The 20,111-nt window shown below is 49.3% G+C and overlaps 4 protein-coding genes across 4 annotated transcripts; 3 read left to right on the top strand and 1 right to left on the bottom strand.

Annotated features, from left to right (window-relative positions):
- Positions 1-1,347: 1,347 nt before the first annotated feature.
- On the top strand, positions 1,348-3,052 carry L3040_005800 (uncharacterized protein; the record flags this gene model as incomplete). The annotated part of the gene is made up of 6 exons (XM_066154651.1): positions 1,348-1,455; positions 1,598-1,677; positions 1,781-2,044; positions 2,107-2,272; positions 2,855-2,884; positions 2,945-3,052. 6 exons carry the CDS (start codon positions 1,348-1,350, stop codon positions 3,050-3,052), a joined length of 756 nt encoding a protein of 251 aa, XP_066011500.1.
- A 110-nt stretch (positions 3,053-3,162) lies between these two features.
- Positions 3,163-5,573, top strand: L3040_005799 (uncharacterized protein; the record flags this gene model as incomplete). Its single annotated transcript, XM_007296723.2, has 10 exons — positions 3,163-3,457; positions 3,624-3,668; positions 3,723-3,731; positions 3,920-3,961; positions 4,021-4,107; positions 4,196-4,203; positions 4,263-4,270; positions 4,337-4,531; positions 4,592-4,991; positions 5,127-5,573. 10 exons carry the CDS (start codon positions 3,163-3,165, stop codon positions 5,571-5,573), a joined length of 1,536 nt encoding a protein of 511 aa, XP_007296785.2.
- Positions 5,574-8,326: 2,753 nt separating this feature from the next.
- On the top strand, positions 8,327-13,346 carry L3040_005798 (uncharacterized protein; the record flags this gene model as incomplete). Its single annotated transcript, XM_007296722.1, has 2 exons — positions 8,327-8,390; positions 8,455-13,346. 2 exons carry the CDS (start codon positions 8,327-8,329, stop codon positions 13,344-13,346), a joined length of 4,956 nt encoding a protein of 1,651 aa, XP_007296784.1.
- Positions 13,347-14,574: 1,228 nt separating this feature from the next.
- L3040_005797 (uncharacterized protein) lies at positions 14,575-17,159 on the bottom strand (the record flags this gene model as incomplete). The annotated part of the gene is made up of 4 exons (XM_007296721.2): positions 14,575-16,591; positions 16,673-16,763; positions 16,905-17,073; positions 17,124-17,159. 4 exons carry the CDS (start codon positions 17,157-17,159, stop codon positions 14,575-14,577), a joined length of 2,313 nt encoding a protein of 770 aa, XP_007296783.2.
- Positions 17,160-20,111: the final 2,952 nt, after the last annotated feature.

Below are 20,111 nucleotides of genomic sequence, written 5' to 3'. Positions count from 1 at the left end.
AAGAAGAAGAAGAAGAAGAAGAAGAAGAAAAAGATATCGAGGTATCACCATGAGAAAGTAACATGCCTTATTCTCTTAGTACACACATCTCTATACCCATCTCCATATCTCATTTCATACATCCGCCCTCCAGCGTACCTCAAAGTCCCCGATCCTTTCTCAATCAAAGATTCGTAAAACTAGAACTAAAACCCCTCAACGATCGTAAACAAAATCTCAATCGGCTATAAGTAGTATGAAATGAGAATAGGAGAAATCCTCAATCGTAAGGATCTCACTCTCTCAAATGGTATCAAGTCAATTTCTAGCGCTGTTGTATTGACTTATTGACTTATTGACTTATTGACTTATTGACTTATTGACTTATTGACTTATTGACTTATTGACTTACTTCGCTTAATCGCTTCGCCCCCCTTTTCAAATAACGTCCATCACACTTTGGGTCCCGCCACACATACACATACACCCATACTCATCTCATCTCATTGCCAGCCAGCCAGCCATCTTCCTTATTCATCCGAATAGAGAAACCAGAAACCACGCGACACCCGAACATCAAGCTCAAACAAGACGAATCTCGCGTTCCGAATCCGACTTCGAGTTCAGGCGACCGACTTGACTTAGGACGTCCCTACCACCAAAAAGTGATATATATCACAGGAAAAGAGACACAAACCGCGCAGCGCGACAGTCTCACGAACCAAGATGTTCATCTCCAGAAAGAAAGAAGTAAGTAAGTAAGTAAGTAAACGGTAAACCGATACGGTGGAGGGAGAGATCGATGGCTTTCTTTGCTATTGCTATCAAACCCAACCCCAGACTCAGGTCTACCGGTAGTGGAGGTGCAAGCCCGCCCTTCCTCCCTCTGCTCTGCTCGATTCCTGCTGCAACACTACATTTCCAAAGAGACCAAAAATACACTCTCATCACCTACCCACTCACCTACCAATCCAGTCACTCCGTCCCCACGGAGAATTCCCACGCCCCAACTTTTCGTATCGGTATCAGACAGAAAGACAGACAGCTCCTCCATTCAGCTTCCACCGTCCCCGAACCCCTTCCCTTCAGCTTTGGGATCTTTGTCTCACTTCTGCTTATCCCAATCTCCTCTTAAGCCCATCAGCGTCAGGGACCAGCTCCAATAGAAAAAAGAAAAAAAGAAAAAGAGAAGTAAGAAAAACAATCGCCAGATAAGGAGAGAAGAGAAGAGCAAAGAGAAGAATAATAGGAGACGTATTTCCCTCCGACTATATATTTTCTTTTCTCACGGAGGATTCAACCTCCACTCTCCCCCCCCCCCCCCCTTTCTCTTGTGTTGATCTGTGTGTGCGCGGCTCGATCGCCCAGATGCATGCTTCGTCGAGCTCTGCCTTTCTGCTGCGACCGAGGTCGAGGACGAGGACGAGTCCGAGGACTATTACGTCGTGTACGGAGTGCAGGAGGAGGAAGCAACGGGTATGTTTTTTTAGACCCAGACCCAGATCCAGACTTAGACCCAGAATCCCCCGGAATCTGCGTTTGAGGGGGGCATCATCGATCGATGGATGGGTGGATGGATAGCGGGATTGTGATTATGATTGAGTTGACCAGATGAAAGTGTAACCAGGCGAAAGATCGGCAATGCAACAACTGTGCGAGACGATATCCGCCTGTGGTGTGCACGTACCAGAGTTTGAGGTAAGTATTTACCATATATGTATATATATACACATACTTACCTACCTCCCTATCTCCCTTTATATTTGGATGTTCAGAACGCGGACTGATGCACAACCAACAGCCCGCCTCCAGCCAGCAACCCAGCGGTTGATACGCGAGATGCCAATGATGCCAGTGTTAGACAGCAGGATAACAGTCTCGCATGTCCAGCAGACATTCCTATGCCCCAGCCCGACTTCGCAGCACTATCATCATCATCATCATCATCATCAATATCCATATCATCGCCAACATCAACTTCAACACCCTCTTCAAGCTACCTCTCGCAGTCCTACTATACCGTAGTCGAATATTCCCATTACTCACCAGCCGAAATTCTCACCCTGTACACACTGACACCTACAATCACAACCGCACCCACAAACCCAGGCTCATATCTTGGTCCAGATCCCTATACCATCAGCAGCGACACGCCAACTCCAGACTGGACCACCACAGCCAGCAGCAGCAGCAGCAGCACAGTGCAGCCATCTGGGTATTTCCCGGCCACGACCCCGGAACACTGGCTCTCAGCAAGCGGAGACCTGGCTGGGTTTGCGGCTGCGGATCCACGGTACTTTTACGTCCCGGAGCCTGAACCTGATAGGAGACTATAGTTGGAGGATTGCGTGGCTGTTGGGAAGTGGTTATGGTTGGAAGTCCTGTCTGTGGAGACGGCGGTGTGACGATGAGTCCGAAGAATGTGGTGTGTTGTGATCCGATGGGCTATTTTGGATCTTGGTGATGGTGGCTTGCTGACCTTACGGATTGTGTAACTATGCATGTAAGAACGTATGGTATTATGTGTGACCAGGCCAGCCGCATGCAGAGGTGCATGCATGCACGATATGATATATCGGGAATTAGGATCGACCTGTTAGTAGTTGGTTGGGGGAGGAAGAAGGGCTCATCAAGATGACCTTGCCGGATGGGAATAAAAAATGAACAGATTGTACTCACATCTTCTTCAAAACAAATATACCATTCTTTCCCCTCAACCGGCTAGGTATCAAAATCATCAGCACCTCTAAGCTTCTTATCTAACGGACCTTCCCGTGTCCAAATGTTCATCCCCAGCTTCGAGCCACTTGTCACCGGCAGCCCAGAATGCAACATAGCTGAATTGCCACTCCTATTTTCGTTCAGATTCTGCTAGAATATCGCGTTTCCCGGCACCGGTTTAAAGGTAACGCCATTGTCCCACGGCTCGTCGCAGTCGATGAACGCACACCAACGCTCACTGTAGGGCGTGTCCAGCATGGGGAAGTTGGTGCCACCTCCGGTGAGGTCGCTTGCTGCTACATATGCGAAGAAGGAAGAGAGTCGATTCCCTCCAACATCGGAAGTGATTTGACAAGGAGCTGAAAGCCCTGGATTGTAGGAAGTCGAGAATTATCTGCTTGGAATCGGAAAGAATTTGGCGACTCGGGATGAGAACGCCGAGGCCATCGTCTTACAGTCCGTATGGACACGATAGTTCTCGCCGCTGCCGTACTGGACGAGCTGAAGGGGTTCCAGATGGGAGCGCGAGATATGCAGGCCTTGGAAAGAGGCAGCGCGGGATTCCATACACCTGATAACGGAGTCACGGGTGACGGTTGTGGATTGGGAGGTCCGAGTTTGGCTCGGGCCTTGAACTCCCGATCCATCCGTCACGGTGGACCTGGTGAAGTTATGTTTGCTACGTTTGCCGTCAGCTTGGGAACGCCGTGGTGCCCATGGCCCATGGGCCATGGCCCATATGCGAGGAGCGCGCAGCGTACCTTACTTCTTATACTTCTTATACATGCTCCCGCTCTACCAGACTCAGGAATCCGGAGATGTAGATTAGATGAGCAGAGGAGCTTGGGAGAAAATGTGAATCTTGTAAGGAGGGTGTGTGCACGCATCCTCAGACCTAGGAGCTATCTGATCCGCCTGGATAGCCCGCGCTCGCGCGAGCAGGAGCGCCGTACATGCTAATGAGATAGGTATGATACCGCATCTTTGCATTGGAGCTTTGTTGATTGTTGAACCTGTCTCAGAGCACCGAGGTTTGACCGTTGGAGCAACAAGACTTCCAAGATGCAGAGACCGTTTCGTGATCCGGGCTGGTGGGGATCTTGGGCTCGGCTCGCTTATCTTACTTACGGACGCCATGCCATGAACGATGGACGACAACTGTCATCAGTGATCACCTCCATCCCTCTCGCGGGTTGAATATATATTCTGCTTCGCTTAGCAATACAACTCCGGCCAACTTCAAAAAATTTTATCAATCAGGGTGCGTTGAGAAAGCCATGTTGCCCAGATCGTTTCTCATATGCATCTTGGAGCTTTTAGCTGTCCGAGGTGCATTGGGATGGAAGCATGTAGGAAGAGACGAGTTCAAGTCGATTACAACAGAGAATGATTTGTCTTTGGTTGCGTGTAAGTTAATATCTCTCCCTTCTCCCCTCTCCCATCTCTCGCCCTTTCTCTCAGATGCTACACCAGTAAGTAACTGAGCCATATCTAGTCGTTGCGGTACGCTCATCCTATATCCAACATGGCTACTAGTACATTGACTCTGATATTTCACGCAGCCTGAGACGTACGTATCTATCTATCGTAACTCCCGAGCCAGACCATATTAAACACCTGCTGACAGCAAGTGCAGCCCATCAAGCAAAGCCCTGGAGCCAGAATGGCTATCAGTTACATCCCAAAGCTCAACCCCCCTAGTGAGCATTGACTGCACAAGCGAGACCACCCTCTGCGCAGAGCAAGGAGTCATCTCATATCCCGCCATACGGCTCTACCGCTCCAAGAGCGAAGAAGTGAAGCGCTACAGAGGGCCGCGAAAAGCTTCCTCGTACGTTCCGTCCTGTGCCACCCTCGATACCATCAGAAATCTGACATCAACGATCTAAAGTATCACGTCCTTTCTGGCCCGCGTCGCTCGCCCGACTGTCACAGACCTAACCGGGCGCCTGAATGATGAGCTGACGGCCTTTAAACGCGTCGACACCGACGTGCTGATAGCCTACACCCCCTCCCTCACCAATCCTGATAGCCTCACCAAAAGCTTCCTAGCCCTCGCCGACCGCTACTCCGACCGACTCACCTTCGCCGTCACGACCGACACGAACCACGTCAAGAGCGAGGACGTGTGGTACACGAGCATCGTGTGCTACAAGACGCAAGAAGGCGCCAGAGAACAATACCCAGACCACGAGGAGGACGGCATCGACCACCTGGACAGCTGGATAAAGAGAGTGACGAGGCCCTTGGTCGGGCCGTTCTCGACGCGGAACACAATGCACTATCTCAAGGTATACATACATAACATGACTTGACCCAAAGTCCCCTTTCCCCGTGCCGCACAGAATCCATCCGTGTGATAGATAAACAAAAAGAAGAAAAGACAAGATAGATCGAGAGCTGACGCGCAAGCGAAAAACATTCAGGCCCGAAAACCCATCCTCTACTTCTTCACCTCCTCGGACGAGACGCGTGCCGCGTATGTCAAGTCCATCACGCAGCTCGCCAAGGCCTACAGTGCGGACTTCAGCTTCGTGACGGTTGACACGGCAGAGTACGGGTACATGGCTCTGACGCTGGGCCTGCAGCCCGGGGTGGAGCCCGCCATGGCAGTACTGGACCCGGTGCAGCAGCAGGTGTTCCCATTTGAGGTCCAGGGCGAGACGATCCGGCCGGCGGCCGTGGATAAGTTCGTGACGGAGATTCTGAAGGGGAAGAGGAAGCCTTGGGGTCCGGACGGTGATTTGGAAGAGGAGAGCGACGGGGAGAGCGACGGAGAGACGAAGAGTAAAGAGGAGGCGAAGAGTGAGAGCGGGTCCAAGAGCGAGGAGAAGGAAGAGGAGGTGGAGAGTGAGGAGCATACCGAGCTTTGAATATACCGCCAAGTAAAGCTCGTAAGGCCCTCCACGGCTATGGATCCAGTGAAGAGAATTCCTGAAACCTTGGATATTGAAAGTGGTCGTTGGGGACCTTACGATATCACGGCTTTGTTTTCCAGGGAATACATAATATGTTTGTATGTATATGCTTTGTAATACTACGTCGCAGGCGTAAGTATTACCCCTCGAGGGTAGGGAAAACAGGGGGTTTAAAGTGGAAACTAAACTTTTAAGGCACCCTCGAGGGGTAATACTTAGGCCTGTACCGTGGTATATATTATATGTGGTGTGGTGTGGGTATAGCTTTCATCTCCTCCCCCCCTCCCAACCCCCGTTTTAAACCTCCCGTTTCAAACCTCCCGTTTCAAACTCTCCCATTTCAAACTCTCCCATTCTACCATTCTGCCTATTCCCCCGCTTTCCCAACCTTGCATTGGCTTGCTTTGCCTTGCTTTGCCTTGCCTTGCCTTGCTTTGCCTTGCCTTGCCTTGCTTTGCCTTGCCTTGCTTTGCCTTGCCTTGCCTTGCCTTGCCTTGCCCCTTCAATCCCTCCTATCCTATTACTAATCTGCTTTACGCGACATGAGCTCAAAGAGAGAGAGAGAGAGAGAGAGAGAGAGAGAGAGAGATGGCGATATATAAACAATAGACTAGATTTTCTGAACTAATTGGTACAAGTAATACAATTGGTACATGCGCTTTACATGCCTATCTGATGACGGAAGGGGGACTAAGATGCGATATGAGCGCTAGGTAGTCTGGCGAGGAGAGAGTTGAGTGATTGAGTGAGTGAGTCATTGCTCGGGGTTTATTGTAAACGTGTTATTGCTATTGCAGGTAAGTGGATCTTTTTCAGGGGCCAAATTGAGGGGTTTATTTTTTTTATTTTTTATTTTATAGTGGATGTATGGTTCTTGGGAGGGGGTGGGTGGAGGGAGCTTATTTTGATGTTGTGTATTGGTGGGTTAGGAGGAGTGTTGGGGTCTTGTTAATTTTGATTTCTTGGAAAGTATGCTGCTATTGGAGCTGGATTTGCTGAATTGGATGAGCGATGAGATTAGGACGGAAGAGTAGACGAGCGTATGGTATTGTGGGTGTGGATGTGGCTTTTTGAATACGAGGGCGTAGAAAATTATTGAGATGCTTATCTATTGTTTTGATGATGGCGATCCACTATGTGCTGCGTTTGATTTTGTGAGTATTTAAAGACTTTTTGATGAATGTGTATATGATCTTCTGATATTAATTACTGCTGGTATTGATAGTATACCGTGTTACCATGACCCCCCTTCTCTAAATCGCCGTCCTTCTTGTTGAAATTGCAAACAGAGAATGCGAAATTAATTGGCTATAGCCGTCCAGGGCGTTTCTTACAGTAATCGCTTCCGCATCCGTTCTAAATATAGACTTTATCTCTTTCCGTGTGGTATTCTACGACCGTATTATAGCACAAATCCATCCCAACCCTAGTAAATACGACCTCATCGTCCTGCGACACGGAGTTTGTATAGCTGCAGATGATCCGAGACTATGGGTAGGGGAGATGCTGACTTGCAGAGTCCCTTAAACCGAGGAGTAAATAGGATCGCAGTTGCAAATGCTGAGGAGATATTGAAATGTCGAGGGAGAAAGAGAAGAAAAGCCGGATAGGTTGGCTAGATTGATGCGTCTGTCTTCAGATTATATCTATTCGATGATCAAAAGTCGATCATAACGAAAGACGTGGGAAGCTTGCCATGGAGAAGTGATGTTGTGATAAATGGCGTCAAGTCGCTTATTATTAGCCGAGATGGAGAGGAGGGCAGACGCTGTTGAAGACTACCGGGGGATGGCACCCATTCCTGCGAGGTGGAGTCCCTGGAAGAGGATGATTATTCGATACAGTACCAAGGCGAGGAGAACCGGCACAAGACGCTTGAAAATGAAACGCTAGTGCTTTGTTGACTTTGATATCGCCTTGATCGCCTTGTACACACACATGTCAGCGGCTGGGTCTCTAGGCCCCCTCTAAGCCAAAGCCTTGGGCGTCTATTCGTCGCTTTGCAAAAAATCATTATACTCCGTACATGACTGAAATCAATGGTGTTTAGAATGCAACTATATTTAGTAATCATGTACGCTTCCATCTTCCCTTTCTTCCTAAATAGGCTCCGGTTCTTCCTCGGTAGTCGGTGATAAGCGTAATCTTAAACCGATAAAATCACCCCGCTGTCACATGGTCCTAGCGCAGTACGTTGGCAGGCAACTTGCAAGGGTCTGGTAATTTCAAGCTTGGGAGAATCCAGAGTATTGACATGTTGTTGACATTGGCCCCCCCTTGACGCGGACAGACGCGATACTCCCCTCGACAAATCAACAAAAACAAACAAATAATCAACGACCTTGACCCTCGCAGAGAATAAGACATAGCAACACTATCTGCCGTATTGCTAAGTAGTTACCTGCTACGGCATCACCATCCATCGAGTGCAGCATTCTGATCGAAAAGCCACGCTGCGGTGGAAACAGTCAATTCCCCCAGGTCCTCAGACAAGGAGAAGAAGAGAATGAATGACTCGACTTGAATTGAATTGATTCAGCTACTGGATTTCCGATGATTCAACCACGAACCGCATCCCTTCTACAGCTGTCGAGTCGAGTCTTGGATAGCCAACAATCTGCTGAAAACGCTGAGCCTCGAGCGCCAAAAGGGGCATAATTGCTACGAGTAATAGTGGAAGCCCTGCCGGAACCCAACGATAAGCAAAGATGGCGCCGCAAGGTGGAGGGAACATCAAGGTGGTGGTACGATGCCGGCCGTTCAATGGCAGAGGTATATCCCACCTGCTCGAGGGGCAGCCCTCGATCTCTGCCATGATACTGATAAAGGACTGCAGAAATCGACCGCGGAGCAAAATGTATCGTCCAGATGGAGGGCGCGCAGACGGTCCTGATCCCCCCTCCAGAGGCCGAGGAAAAGATGCGCTCTGGCAAAGGGGGTGCCAAAGACATTGGGCGGAAAGTCTTTGCGTTCGACAGATCCTACTGGTCCTTCGACAAGAGCGATCCAAACTACGCCGGGCAGGATAATCTGCACGCAGATCTAGGGAAGCCACTGCTGGACAATGCCTTCCAGGGATACAACAACTGCATCTTCGCCTACGGACAGACCGGATCTGGAAAGTCGTACTCGATGATGGGATATGGCTCCGAAGCAGGTGTTGTACCGAAGATTTGCCAGGATATGTTTGAGCGGATTGATACTATGCAGCAGCAGGATTCCAATGTCAAGTATACGGTGGAGGTGTCCTACTTAGAAATTTACAATGAGCGAGTTAGGGATCTGCTGAATCCGTCTACCAAGGGCAATCTTAAGGTCAGAGAACATCCGTCTACGGGACCATATGTGGAGGACTTGGCGAAGTTGGTGGCGGGGAGCTTCAACGAGATTGAGCATCTGATGGACGAGGGAAACAAAGCGAGAACGGTCGCGGCTACGAATATGAACGAGACGAGTAGTCGGAGTCACGCTGTTTTTACTCTTACCTTGACTCAGAAGCGGTACGATGTCGATACGAAAATGTCGCTGGAAAAGGTTGCGAAGATCAGCCTGGTGGATTTAGCGGGTTCTGAGAGAGCGCAGTCTACTGGTGCCACAGGAGCTCGGCTGAAGGAAGGGGCGGAGATCAATAGATCCCTATCTACACTCGGTCGAGTTATTGCTGCATTGGCAGATTTGTCCGAGGGCAAGAAAAAGAAGGGCGGGAAAGCTGCTACGCAAGTCCCGTACAGAGACAGTGTCTTGACATGGCTGTTGAAGGACTCGCTGGGAGGAAACAGTATGACGGCTATGATTGCAGCTATCAGCCCGGCTGACATCAACTTCGACGAGACTCTGAGTACGCTCAGATATGCGGACAGTGCAAAGAGAATCAAGAATCACGCCGTGGTGAACGAGGACGCTAACGCGAGGATGATTCGGGAACTGAAAGAGGAGCTTGAATCTCTCCGAGGCAAACTAAGTGGTGGCGGAGGTGGCGGCGGCGGGCCAGCAGAGGAGGTGTACGCCGAGGGAACACCGCTCGAGAAGCAAATCGTCAGTATCGTGCAGGCCGACGGCTCTGTGAAAAAAGTCTCGAAAGCGGAGATTGCGGAACAGCTGAATCAAAGTGAGAAGCTCTATTCGGATCTCAACCAGACCTGGGAGCAGAAGCTACAGAAGACCGAAGAGATCCACAAGGAGCGAGAAGCTGCGCTCGAAGAGCTCGGCATTAGTATTGAGAAGGGCTTCGTGGGGCTGCACACCCCGAAGAAAATGCCCCATTTGGTCAACTTGTCTGACGATCCGTTACTGGCGGAGTGCCTCGTGTACAACCTCAAGCCGGGTACGACCACTGTGGGTAACGTGGACACGGTGGGCGAGCACGTCTCGGAAATTCGACTGAATGGCACCCGTATATTGGACGAGCACTGCACGTTTGAAAATGCTGACAACGTAGTCACACTCGTACCAAAGGAGGGTGCCGCTGTCATGGTCAACGGGAAGCGGATCGAGCAAGCGAAGCGGCTACGCAGTGGATATCGGGTCATCCTTGGAGACTTCCACATCTTTAGATTCAACCATCCCATGGAAGCGAGGGCTGAGCGGGCGGAGCAAAGCTCTTTGAGGCACTCGATCATTGCAAATCAGATGGGCGATTTCGAAAAAGCTTCGCCATCTCCCAGCCCTCGGCCTGGCCACGACAGATCATCCAGCAAAGCCATATCAGAGGTCGAATGGGATGGAAGTCCCACAGACTCACCACTGCCACTTCAACGCGGCGGGGATTCGGACTGGTCTTTCGCTAGAAGAGAAGCGGCCAGTGCTATCCTTGGTCCGGACAAGCAAGTTGCAGGGCTTACGGATGAGGAGTTGAATCTTCTTTTTGAAGATGTCCAGAAGGTGCGGGCAGAGCGTGCTGTCCAAAATATGGATGATGATTTGGATTCCGTCACCTCGTATCCTATTCGGGAGAAGTACATGTCAAACGGTACTCTGGACAACTTCTCGCTCGACACTGCATTGACGATGCCATCAACGCCAAAACAGGGCGAGGTAGAAGATAAGATGCGTGAAGTACGCGAAGAGATGCAGGTCCAATTGGATAGGCAGAAAGAAGATTATCAGGACCAATTGAAGTCTGCCGAGGCCGCCAACGTCGAGGTGGAGGAGATCAAGAAAGAGAAGATTCGGATGGAGGAGAGTCTGCGAGAGGTCAAGGAAGACATGCTTCGGCAGCTGGAAGCACAACGGAAAGAATTCGAGCAGCGCCTTCAAACGATAAATTCAACGAAGCCAAGATCAGCCGCGGCCTACTCGGGCTTGACCGAGCAAGAAATTGCTATTGCGGAGAGCGTGATAGCGCACTGGCGAAGCCGGAGGTATGTTAGGATGGCCGAAGCTGTCTTGCAATCTGCGGCAAACCTCAAGGAAGCTCAGATCATGAGCCAGGAGATGGATGAGAGCGTTGTCTTCCAATTCGCGATTGTCGATGTTGGACACGATTTATGCTCGTCGTATGACATGGTCTTAAACGGTATCTCAGGCGAAGGTGATGACCTCTGCCTCGAAGATGCGACGAAACCCTGCGTTGGTGTTCGAGTTATCGACTATAAGAAAAGTGTTGTCCGCCTCTGGAGCTTGGAGAAGCTGCAGGATCGGGTGAGACTGATGCGGCAGATGCACCAGTATATTGATCGGCCAGAGTATCTCCAGCACTTTAAGCTCGAGAATCCCTTCGTGGAGACTTGCATGCCTCAGTACACTCATGTTGGTGATGTTGATGTGCCACTGGCAGCTGTTTTCGAGAGCCGGGTACAGGACTTCAGCCTTGATGTCTTGTCACCATACACTTCTCACGCTATTGGCATGCTCAAGTTATCACTCGAGCCTTCCTCTGCGCGGGCACCTTCGAGCACCCTCAAATTTAACGTGGTCATGCATGATCTTGTTGGATTTGCCGAGCGAGAAGGCACTGAAGTGCACGCTCAGCTATTTCTCCCTGGTGCGTCTAACGAGGGCGGCGTGACAACAACCCAAATGATCAAGGATTTCGACGAAGGTCCGATCCGATTTGAAAGTGTCCACAGCATGAGCGTACCAATGTTCGGACCAATTGATGTATCCTTGCGCGTCGCCATATTTGCCAATGTATCGTCGATGCATCTCGACAAGCTGCTCAGCTGGGATGACATGCGTGACAATGTTGTCCGGCCAAAGCAGAAGCGGAAGAATGCTCGGATAGCAGAATCTCAATTCTTCACGGAAGAGAAGCATGATGTCTTTGCCCGGATACAGATACATGAGATGGCGGAGAATGGCGAGTATCTGCCGGTCGAGGTACTTCAGACTAGCGAGCTGGACAAAGGATCGTTTCAGCTCCACCAAGGTCTCCAAAGGCGGATTGTTATTAACCTCACGCACAGCTCTGGCGAGGCTCTTCCATGGGACGATGTGTCTGGACTTCGGGTCGGTCGTATACAGCTTGTCGACCATGTTGGCAAGACGCCAGACCTCAGCTCACCTACACCTGAGATACCCCTGAAGCTCGTTTCGAAACCAAAGGTCCAGCAGAACGCCAACGGTACGAGTGACGTGACGCTCATCGGACAATGGGACTCCAGTGCGCACGAGTCGCTTCTGCTCGATCGTGTCACAGCAGACAAGTACAAGGTCCAAATGTCCCTGGTATGGGACATCAACTCACCCAAATTCTCTGAGTTGATGACTTTTTCTATCGATGTGTGGACTCAAATACTGTCAAGATCTTACGTTCGGTCAACATCCATGTTTGCTTCTTTATGGCAGACGGTACGGATCGTTCACTCTACCTCTGCAGTCTTTTCGGTTCGGGTCCGCCCATCGCCGGTCAAGCGAGCAGGCGACCTGTGGCGTATGAACACCCAGAACGATTATGTCAAGGGCGAAGAGGGCTTGACCGACTGGAAACCCAGAGGTGTGAGTTTGATACGGGATTTCATTGCAGCGAAGAGGCGTAGGCAACGGCTCGCAGAACTAGAAGCAGCCCTGCCGCTCCTGAGCCGTATCACATTCCCATCACCGCCAGCCACTGCAGCCTCCACCAACGGCGACAGTCTACCAGCCGGCGAAGAAGCCCCCGATCCAGAAGTCAGCGAGCACGACAAGGCGCTTCTCTTAAAGTTCCTCAAGCTCTGGAAACTCTGCCATGACCCCGTCTCCAGTATCCTAACTCCCAATAATGTCGAGCCCCCCTCTAGTGGCGCACCTCCCACCCAAGCCGAAACACCGACGAACCCTCATCTCACCGCCTCAATAACCCAGATCCCCAAGAACCCTACCATCCTCAAAGGCGGATACCTCCTCACGCCCTCTGCCGACTCCTCGCGCTGGGTGCGCCGCTTTGTCGAGCTCAGGCGCCCCTACATGCACATCCACTCCGTGCCTGATGGGGAGGAGGTCTGCGTCGTCTCATTGCGCAACTCCCGCGTTGATCACCAGCCGCAGATTGCACGGCTTCTGAGACGAGATGGTGGGGGTATGGGCAATGGGAATAGGAACGGGAATGGGAATGGCAATAGAGGGAGAGGAGGGCACGGGAACGAGAATGAGGATCGCGTGTTTGCGGTGTATGGCACGGACAACACCTGGCTCTTCAAGGCGCGGAGCGAGCGGGAGAAGGTGGAGTGGATCTTCAAGATTGATCAGAGTTATTTCGGGGGAAGCGGGAGTGGGAGTGGGGGTGGCACGAGTGACGATGATTTTTACTGATCTGATCTGATATGATCTCGACCTACCCTTACCTATCTACCTACGTACCCACCTGAACCAGACCCTCTCCTCTCCTCGGCCGAGACGCGAGGCAGTGGAGAGGGAAAGTCTCACGGTGAGAGAAGAGGGCGTGCGCTAGTGGGAGCGGGCCACGACGGGAGGGGGCAGTTATGCCGGCTGTGAATACGGATATGGCATCGTGCAGATAGATGATGGATGGGAGGGATGCGATCACAGAGCACAGAGCACAGAGCAGGAGGTGGTAATCTGGCATACTGGTGGTGACTGATGGGCCCCCTAATGTGTACGCTGTGTACGCTGTGTGTGTGTGTGTGTGTTGATGAGTGTATGATACCCATGTCCATGTCCATGTCCATTCAGCTGCTTGCTATATATATACTTTACTTTACTTTTGCACCCTACCTACCTATTTACCTAGCTAGCTACACACACATATACATATAAATATTTTTCTTTATCTTTTTCACTGTCTTTTTCCCCTTGCTTTTTTGTACACGGAGCCATTCTAACAGATAGACAGATATAGCGAGCGGCAAAGTGACCGCTTTCTATCGCTCGGTACGCATTTGGATATTGATCATTGGATCTTGGACATACATACATACATACATGAAAAAAGATGTATCAAATAATTAATTCATCCAATTAGTTCTATCTGTCAGTATCTATCTATTTATATAATAATATCTTTATTCTTTATCTTATCGACCTTTCTTTCTTCTTCATGATATGTTTTTGGGATCATGATTCTTTCGTTTTGTGAATGAAGATGGAAGAGCTAGAGCTAGAGCTAGAGCTAGAGCTAGAGCTAGAGCCAAAAACCAAATCCTAAAACACCCAGACATACATCCCTCCATCTGCAAATCTATATACCGGTATATACCTTAGTTATAGTCGCAGCGCTAAAGGTATAATGTTTCGTTATCAATTCATTAAATTACTAAATACCTATTCTCTATACTACGTATACCTGCTTAATTCCCATTCCACCGCATGCCTACTGACTGAGCTTAGGCTTTGAAAAAAAAAAAAAAAAAAAAAAAAAGAGAGAGAGTCGATAAAACGGTAAACCCACTCTAGATTATCCCTCGCTCGCTCGCTCACCTAATACCTACCGACCAAGCTACCTGTATACCTACCTACCCCTAAACCAAAGACAAAGCCAACGCCACTTTACCCTGACCAAACCCCCCCGCCCCATCCAACTTCAGTACAAGCCCCTCCCACTCGCCAGCCGAACAAAGCTATACGGCACGTTCTGCCCGACCAGCAGCCGCAACGTCTCGACCGTCGTGAAAGCGCTCGTGTCCATGACCCCGTACGCCGTCCAGCCGCTCCGTTCCGCCACGGCCAGAGGGTCACTCTTCCGCAGCCCGTGCGCCAGATCCACAAACACCTTGCCCTTCCCGCCATCTCTGCCGCTTAGGGCACTGCTGCTGCTACTGCGGCCGCTGTTCGGGGTCGAAGCTCCGCTCCGAGACGGCTTGCCGAAGTGCCGGAGGAGGGGCTGGACCAGATGCGATTTTTCCGGCGGCAAGGCCGAGATGATGGCGAATGGCTGGTCGACGCGCTGTACCGACTCGATGGACGTGAACGGTTCGATGCCAGCCGCGAGCGGTGCGTGGGCTTTAAAGCCGACGGTGTAGATTTTGCCGATGTTGAGGCTGCGGAGGGCGAATATGATGCTCGCGGCGTCATCACCATTACTGCTGAGTATGATAGCAGCGCGGTCCTTGTACGCCGATGGCGCAAAGTCACGGGTCAGGGTCGCGCGGATGCCTTTCCAGGTAGCATTATCGCCGACGAAAAGCGAGGATGCGCCTTCGCCTCGAACGACGATGGTGTCGACAACACCGATAGTTCGAGCGGCGTCTGTGAGATGCGGAATGTATGGCTGTGAGGCATTGAGCGCTGGGTTGATGTAAGCGCCGCCGAAGTTGGGTTGGAGGCAATAAGCTTCGACTGAGCCTCGGGCGCCGCGATCGACAGACTGGAAATTGTGAGGGAGACCGAGCTCGTTAAAGCATTTTTCAAAGAAGGTCGCTTGGGGCGTCGAGCGGAAGGTGCCGATGGCATAGATGTTTTTCTTGGGGAGCTGGCCCATGGTACTTAGTGCGCCATTGATCTCTGCTGCGCTCATCTGGCCGGGTGCTGCTACGATGGGTAGCAGAGGGTGGGTGATGGGACTGAAGACCGTATTGAGCGCTCGAGAGAGTTGGCCGAGTCGCCCCATGTTGACGGCGGATAGCGGTGGACCATCGGGATTGTTTGCCTTGATCTGAGAGCGGAAGTATTCGAGCTCATAGTTCTCGGACATCGAGTTGATGATAGTGATCATCTTGACAACATCGCCGTACTTCCTTGACTCCTGAAAGATGGATTGGGCTTCGGCGGACGGCCATTTGAAGGTCCCCGAAAAATCGTGAAAGGCAGAGATGATCCGACTGTTGCCTCTCTGCTCGAATAGTCGGCGTCTAATGTCTTCCGGTAACCATACCTCGACGTCGATGTATTCGCAGCCCCACTGTATAGCTCGGTAAAGGTACTGGTAGTACAGCTCCGGGTTGTCCATGGGGAATCGACCATTCTCACGTGTACAACGTGTGGTGAAGATGATGGGTAGCTCAGTCCGTTGCCTGAGAAGCATGACTTGCTCTCCCACATAACTCATGCTCGGTACTGAGCCGTAAGTTCCATCCGGTAAAGGTTCCTTCAAGAGATCTACACGTATCTCGACAGCATCTGACCCCACCGAAAGAATATCCAGATTTGAAAGCGCTGTCCGGACATCGGGAAAAGTAGTGGAGATGAAATAGGTCCTTGGTTTTGTAATCAGCGCTTCGTGATGACTGATCTGTCCGAGAGTAAATGCAATGAAGCGCGAAAGGTCCTTCCGGAAAAATGGCGACTCTGTGTACAAGAACTCATAGTCCGAGGCCGCTGAGAGGTCGACGTCTGGAGGCATTCCCAGGTTGACGCAATGCGCGTTAATGGCCACCATAAGAGTCCTATTCCTAGCCCCAACATCCCCTTTCGCATCAATAGTGGCGATCCCTATCACGGTCCCGTGGTCCTCCTGCCCCACCGCAGAGAAATTTGGAGCCAGCCGGTATGGTTTTCCTAGGACGTCGGCAAAGACAGCCACGATCTTCTCTTGTTCTTGTCCGTATATGATGACAACGATGCGGTTGTCCCCAGTACTCGCTTTCGTCTCGTTGATGACCCTATTCGTGCTCAGCAGGCTTGCGGGCATTGGCTCCAATTGGGGCTTCTTTGTCGCCATCGTGTCCGTATATAACACCTACTGGGAAGCTCTCTCGATACTTTCGACCTTCGATCGTGATTGAAGGTTGCGTGTCGGTTCTTGAGGAGGATATCGCAGCTGAGGGAAGACGACTAGTCCAACAGCCCTCTCACATGGCAACACCGCAGCCCAATATCTCGGGGAGTTTGTTTATGCCGTCAATGGGAGAACCAGACTGGCGGCGTCATGTAATGGCTTTCTCGTTGCGACGACGCCTGCCGTCAGTATCGCACCTGTCTCAGTGGTGTGATGGTTATCGTGGACTGGGATCTGCAGATAGATAGGGCCCGTCTCGACTTCTGCGTGATGCTCGCAGCAGCTGTACATGGCATTCCTGGCTCTTGGTCGGCCGTCGACCAGGTCGGGATAGGGATGTTCGCAGCAGGAAGAGGATCTTCGACTCTGGCATCAGCATCAGCATCAGCACCAGGACTGGCACTGGGACTGGGTACAGTAACCGTCGCATCTCTCTGCCTCAACATTCCCATTTCTCCAGCCAGTAAGAAGAGCAATCATATTGATAATCATAATGATTTGCCGAGCTGCGCAGACCGACTCAGCAGTGGATGGACAGTAAGCTGAAAAGCCGAAGAATTCGAAAGGATGGTTGGTAGGTTGTTAGGTAGGTTCCGAAGCTCTCGGACCGGGTTGTTCCAGCGACCAAGGCACTGCGATGTGATCTGTGTCTATGAATATATGTTCCACCAATGGCAGTTCGCTTACGAAATCCTAGTCAAAGCGAGCTTGCGAAGCTTTGTATTACCGGAGAGCTCCTTCCCCTATAAGGGGGAATGTGGCCTCATGAAAAAATGCAAATAGCCTTTTTTAGCGAATGGAATTGATTGGTCAGTCAAAAAGTGCGCGTGGTGACGGGCGGCAGAATCCCAAAATAGCATAAAACGTGATTAGATTTCATGTGATTAAATTCTATAAACTACATTCAGTTACATACATAAGTATACGTTAGTAGGTGCACTTCCAAGCTCGCTTTGGAATTACGTAAGCTGCTTGCCATCTACGTCAACTTACTTGATAATCAAAAACAAAGGCCGATAGATACCCGAGGCTTTAGAAAAGCTGAAAAGAAACCAAATACCCAAAAGAACGCCACGCTCGAACGCCACCACTTCAACCACCACCGATACCGGCTCGCCTCCACCTTTTCATCAGTAATCACCGTCAGTAATCACTCTTCCTGCCCTAAAGTCATCTCCTCAAGTATTTGGCTCAAACTAGTATTCTCTTCAACGGCCGGTCCAGAATTTCCAACAATATCCCAATCCGTCGTCCACTCAATGGTTTTGCTCGAAAATTCTAGTTGCTCATCCAGTGTTTTCCAGCATTGAGCCCAGAAATCCAACTCATTTTTGTTTATTGTTTCAGTTGGAATAAGCATTTGCAGCTCCTCAGGGAGCCCGGAAATATATGAAAAGCGTAATGCCTGCTCCGGTTTTTCTGGCACTAGTGACTCGATATATTCCAGAATGTCTTCTTCTTCTGCGAACCATAATCGAATTGGCCATACCGCAAGACCGTTCTTGATTTCTCGACGATATTCCGGAATCCATACTTTGCTGACCTCTTTCATCTTTTGACTATCCGCTTTGATAACACAATTCCACTCGTCATCATAGGCCGGCCAGCTCGCAGGTTCATTTGCTATTTAGATTATATTAACTCCGCGTAAATAGTGCGTAACGATCTATAGATATAAATCAACTTACTCATATAAATGCCATGTCCTAGTTGATTACGGTTTGTATAGTCATCGTATATTTCATCTCTATAAGGCCTATTGTGTTCATTGATATACGCGGCTTCGTCCTATAAGTCGCGTAATTAATACAAGCTCATGTTATATAAGTCAAGTGAAACTTACTTACTTCGTGAGCTATTCGATAGCCGATGATCTCTCTCTCTTCCCCTTCTCCTAGAGCTCCACTCAAAAGAAAGCTCGAGGCTAGCAAGATTGAGCCGATAGATTGCGACAAATGCATATTTTTGGCGATACCGAAAGGTTTATAAGTCTTTCGACAGTGCGAGGTGACGAAGGAAATAAGCTTACAGAGGAGGAAGATCTTAAGAAAGGTGATCGTAAGGGAAGTGATGGATTTGATTTGGGGTAGGTGCAAAAAGGTATCTATATATCTTTTTTGTCATTTATTTGACCATATTCATTTTATTAATAATAGTTCCCGTAGTTCAAATTTCTACGTCGACTATAAATAATGGTGCGGCTACCTAATATATTCATAAATATATTTGTCTCTCTGGCAGGATCCCAAGGGTGGCACGAGCCAAAACACAACAAAAGTCTATCCGTGCTACCCTTAGGATGCTGCCCTTTATACAAGAAGGGGGAAAGGATTCGTATATCGAAGATTACCTTACCTATAAAATCAAATTTACGCTTAGCCAACTATTTATAATATTGCAATCTCCTTTCTAGGTAATTGTGTTTTAACAAAACAACAACATGTACCGGTAAGCACAGATGTACTTGTAATAACAGGTCGGAATACCTTAAAGGCAGGTAGGAGGTTATTTAAACCGTCAGCTGATAATCCGATAACGGTCTCTTTAAAAGACGATTCTAAGAGGTTGGCATAGCTAGTGGATCACCCTAAGCCAATACTTAAAATTGAATAGAATCTGAAAACAAACGATTTAAATTATTTAAATCGTAGCTAAAATAAAACTATTTCAATCGATTAAATCGTTTTTTATAAGAGCTCGTCTTTTCGTTAAAAGATTATTATTAAAATAAGATTGTTTTGATCGATTAAATAGTCGTTTATAAAAGTCGGTCTTTTTACGAAAAGACCGTTTTAAGACCGTCCTATGGCCGTTCTATGGCCGTCCCAAGGCCCCCCGAACTTGAAACCGTCCCGGGGAACGTTGATTAGTAAGCAAATAATCTCTTTTAGCTTTCGATTACTTAGCAGTCTACCCTACCTTATTAGGTATACCACCGTGTTATTACACCACTTTCTATAGCAGACAATCAGAGCGCGTCCATCGTGCGGGAGAACTTTTGCTGAATCGATCGATTTCGATTATAAAAAATTTAAAGCGTTAATATATAAGCCGCAACAGCGATACCGAGAAAAATCTTAGCATCGAACTTATTAAATTATTATTAAAACGATTCTATTTAGGAGATAAATTTTATTTACAATCATACTTTCTTTAAAATAAGTATCGAATTATTTCAATTTTCTAAAACGAGCTTATTAATAAGCTTGCTTTAAAAATATGGACGGGGACGGCTATGGGACGGCCATAAGACGGTCCCAAGCTCGGGGATGATCAAAAAGGTGAATTATTCCTGATTAATAATTAATACTGATTTTAAATAGTTTAATAATCGTCTTTTATAAAAGAGGGTCAGAGGACCGCTCAAATGACCCCCTACCTGCCTTTAAGGTAGGTCGGAGTGG

The sequence above is a fragment of the Drepanopeziza brunnea genome (genome assembly GCF_022702325.1).
Source record: "Drepanopeziza brunnea f. sp. 'multigermtubi' strain 214-2 chromosome Unknown ctg9, whole genome shotgun sequence".
In the NCBI taxonomy this organism is placed as follows: Eukaryota; Fungi; Ascomycota; class Leotiomycetes; order Helotiales; family Drepanopezizaceae; genus Drepanopeziza; species Drepanopeziza brunnea.
This window is presented reverse-complemented; position numbering and strand designations above follow the sequence as displayed.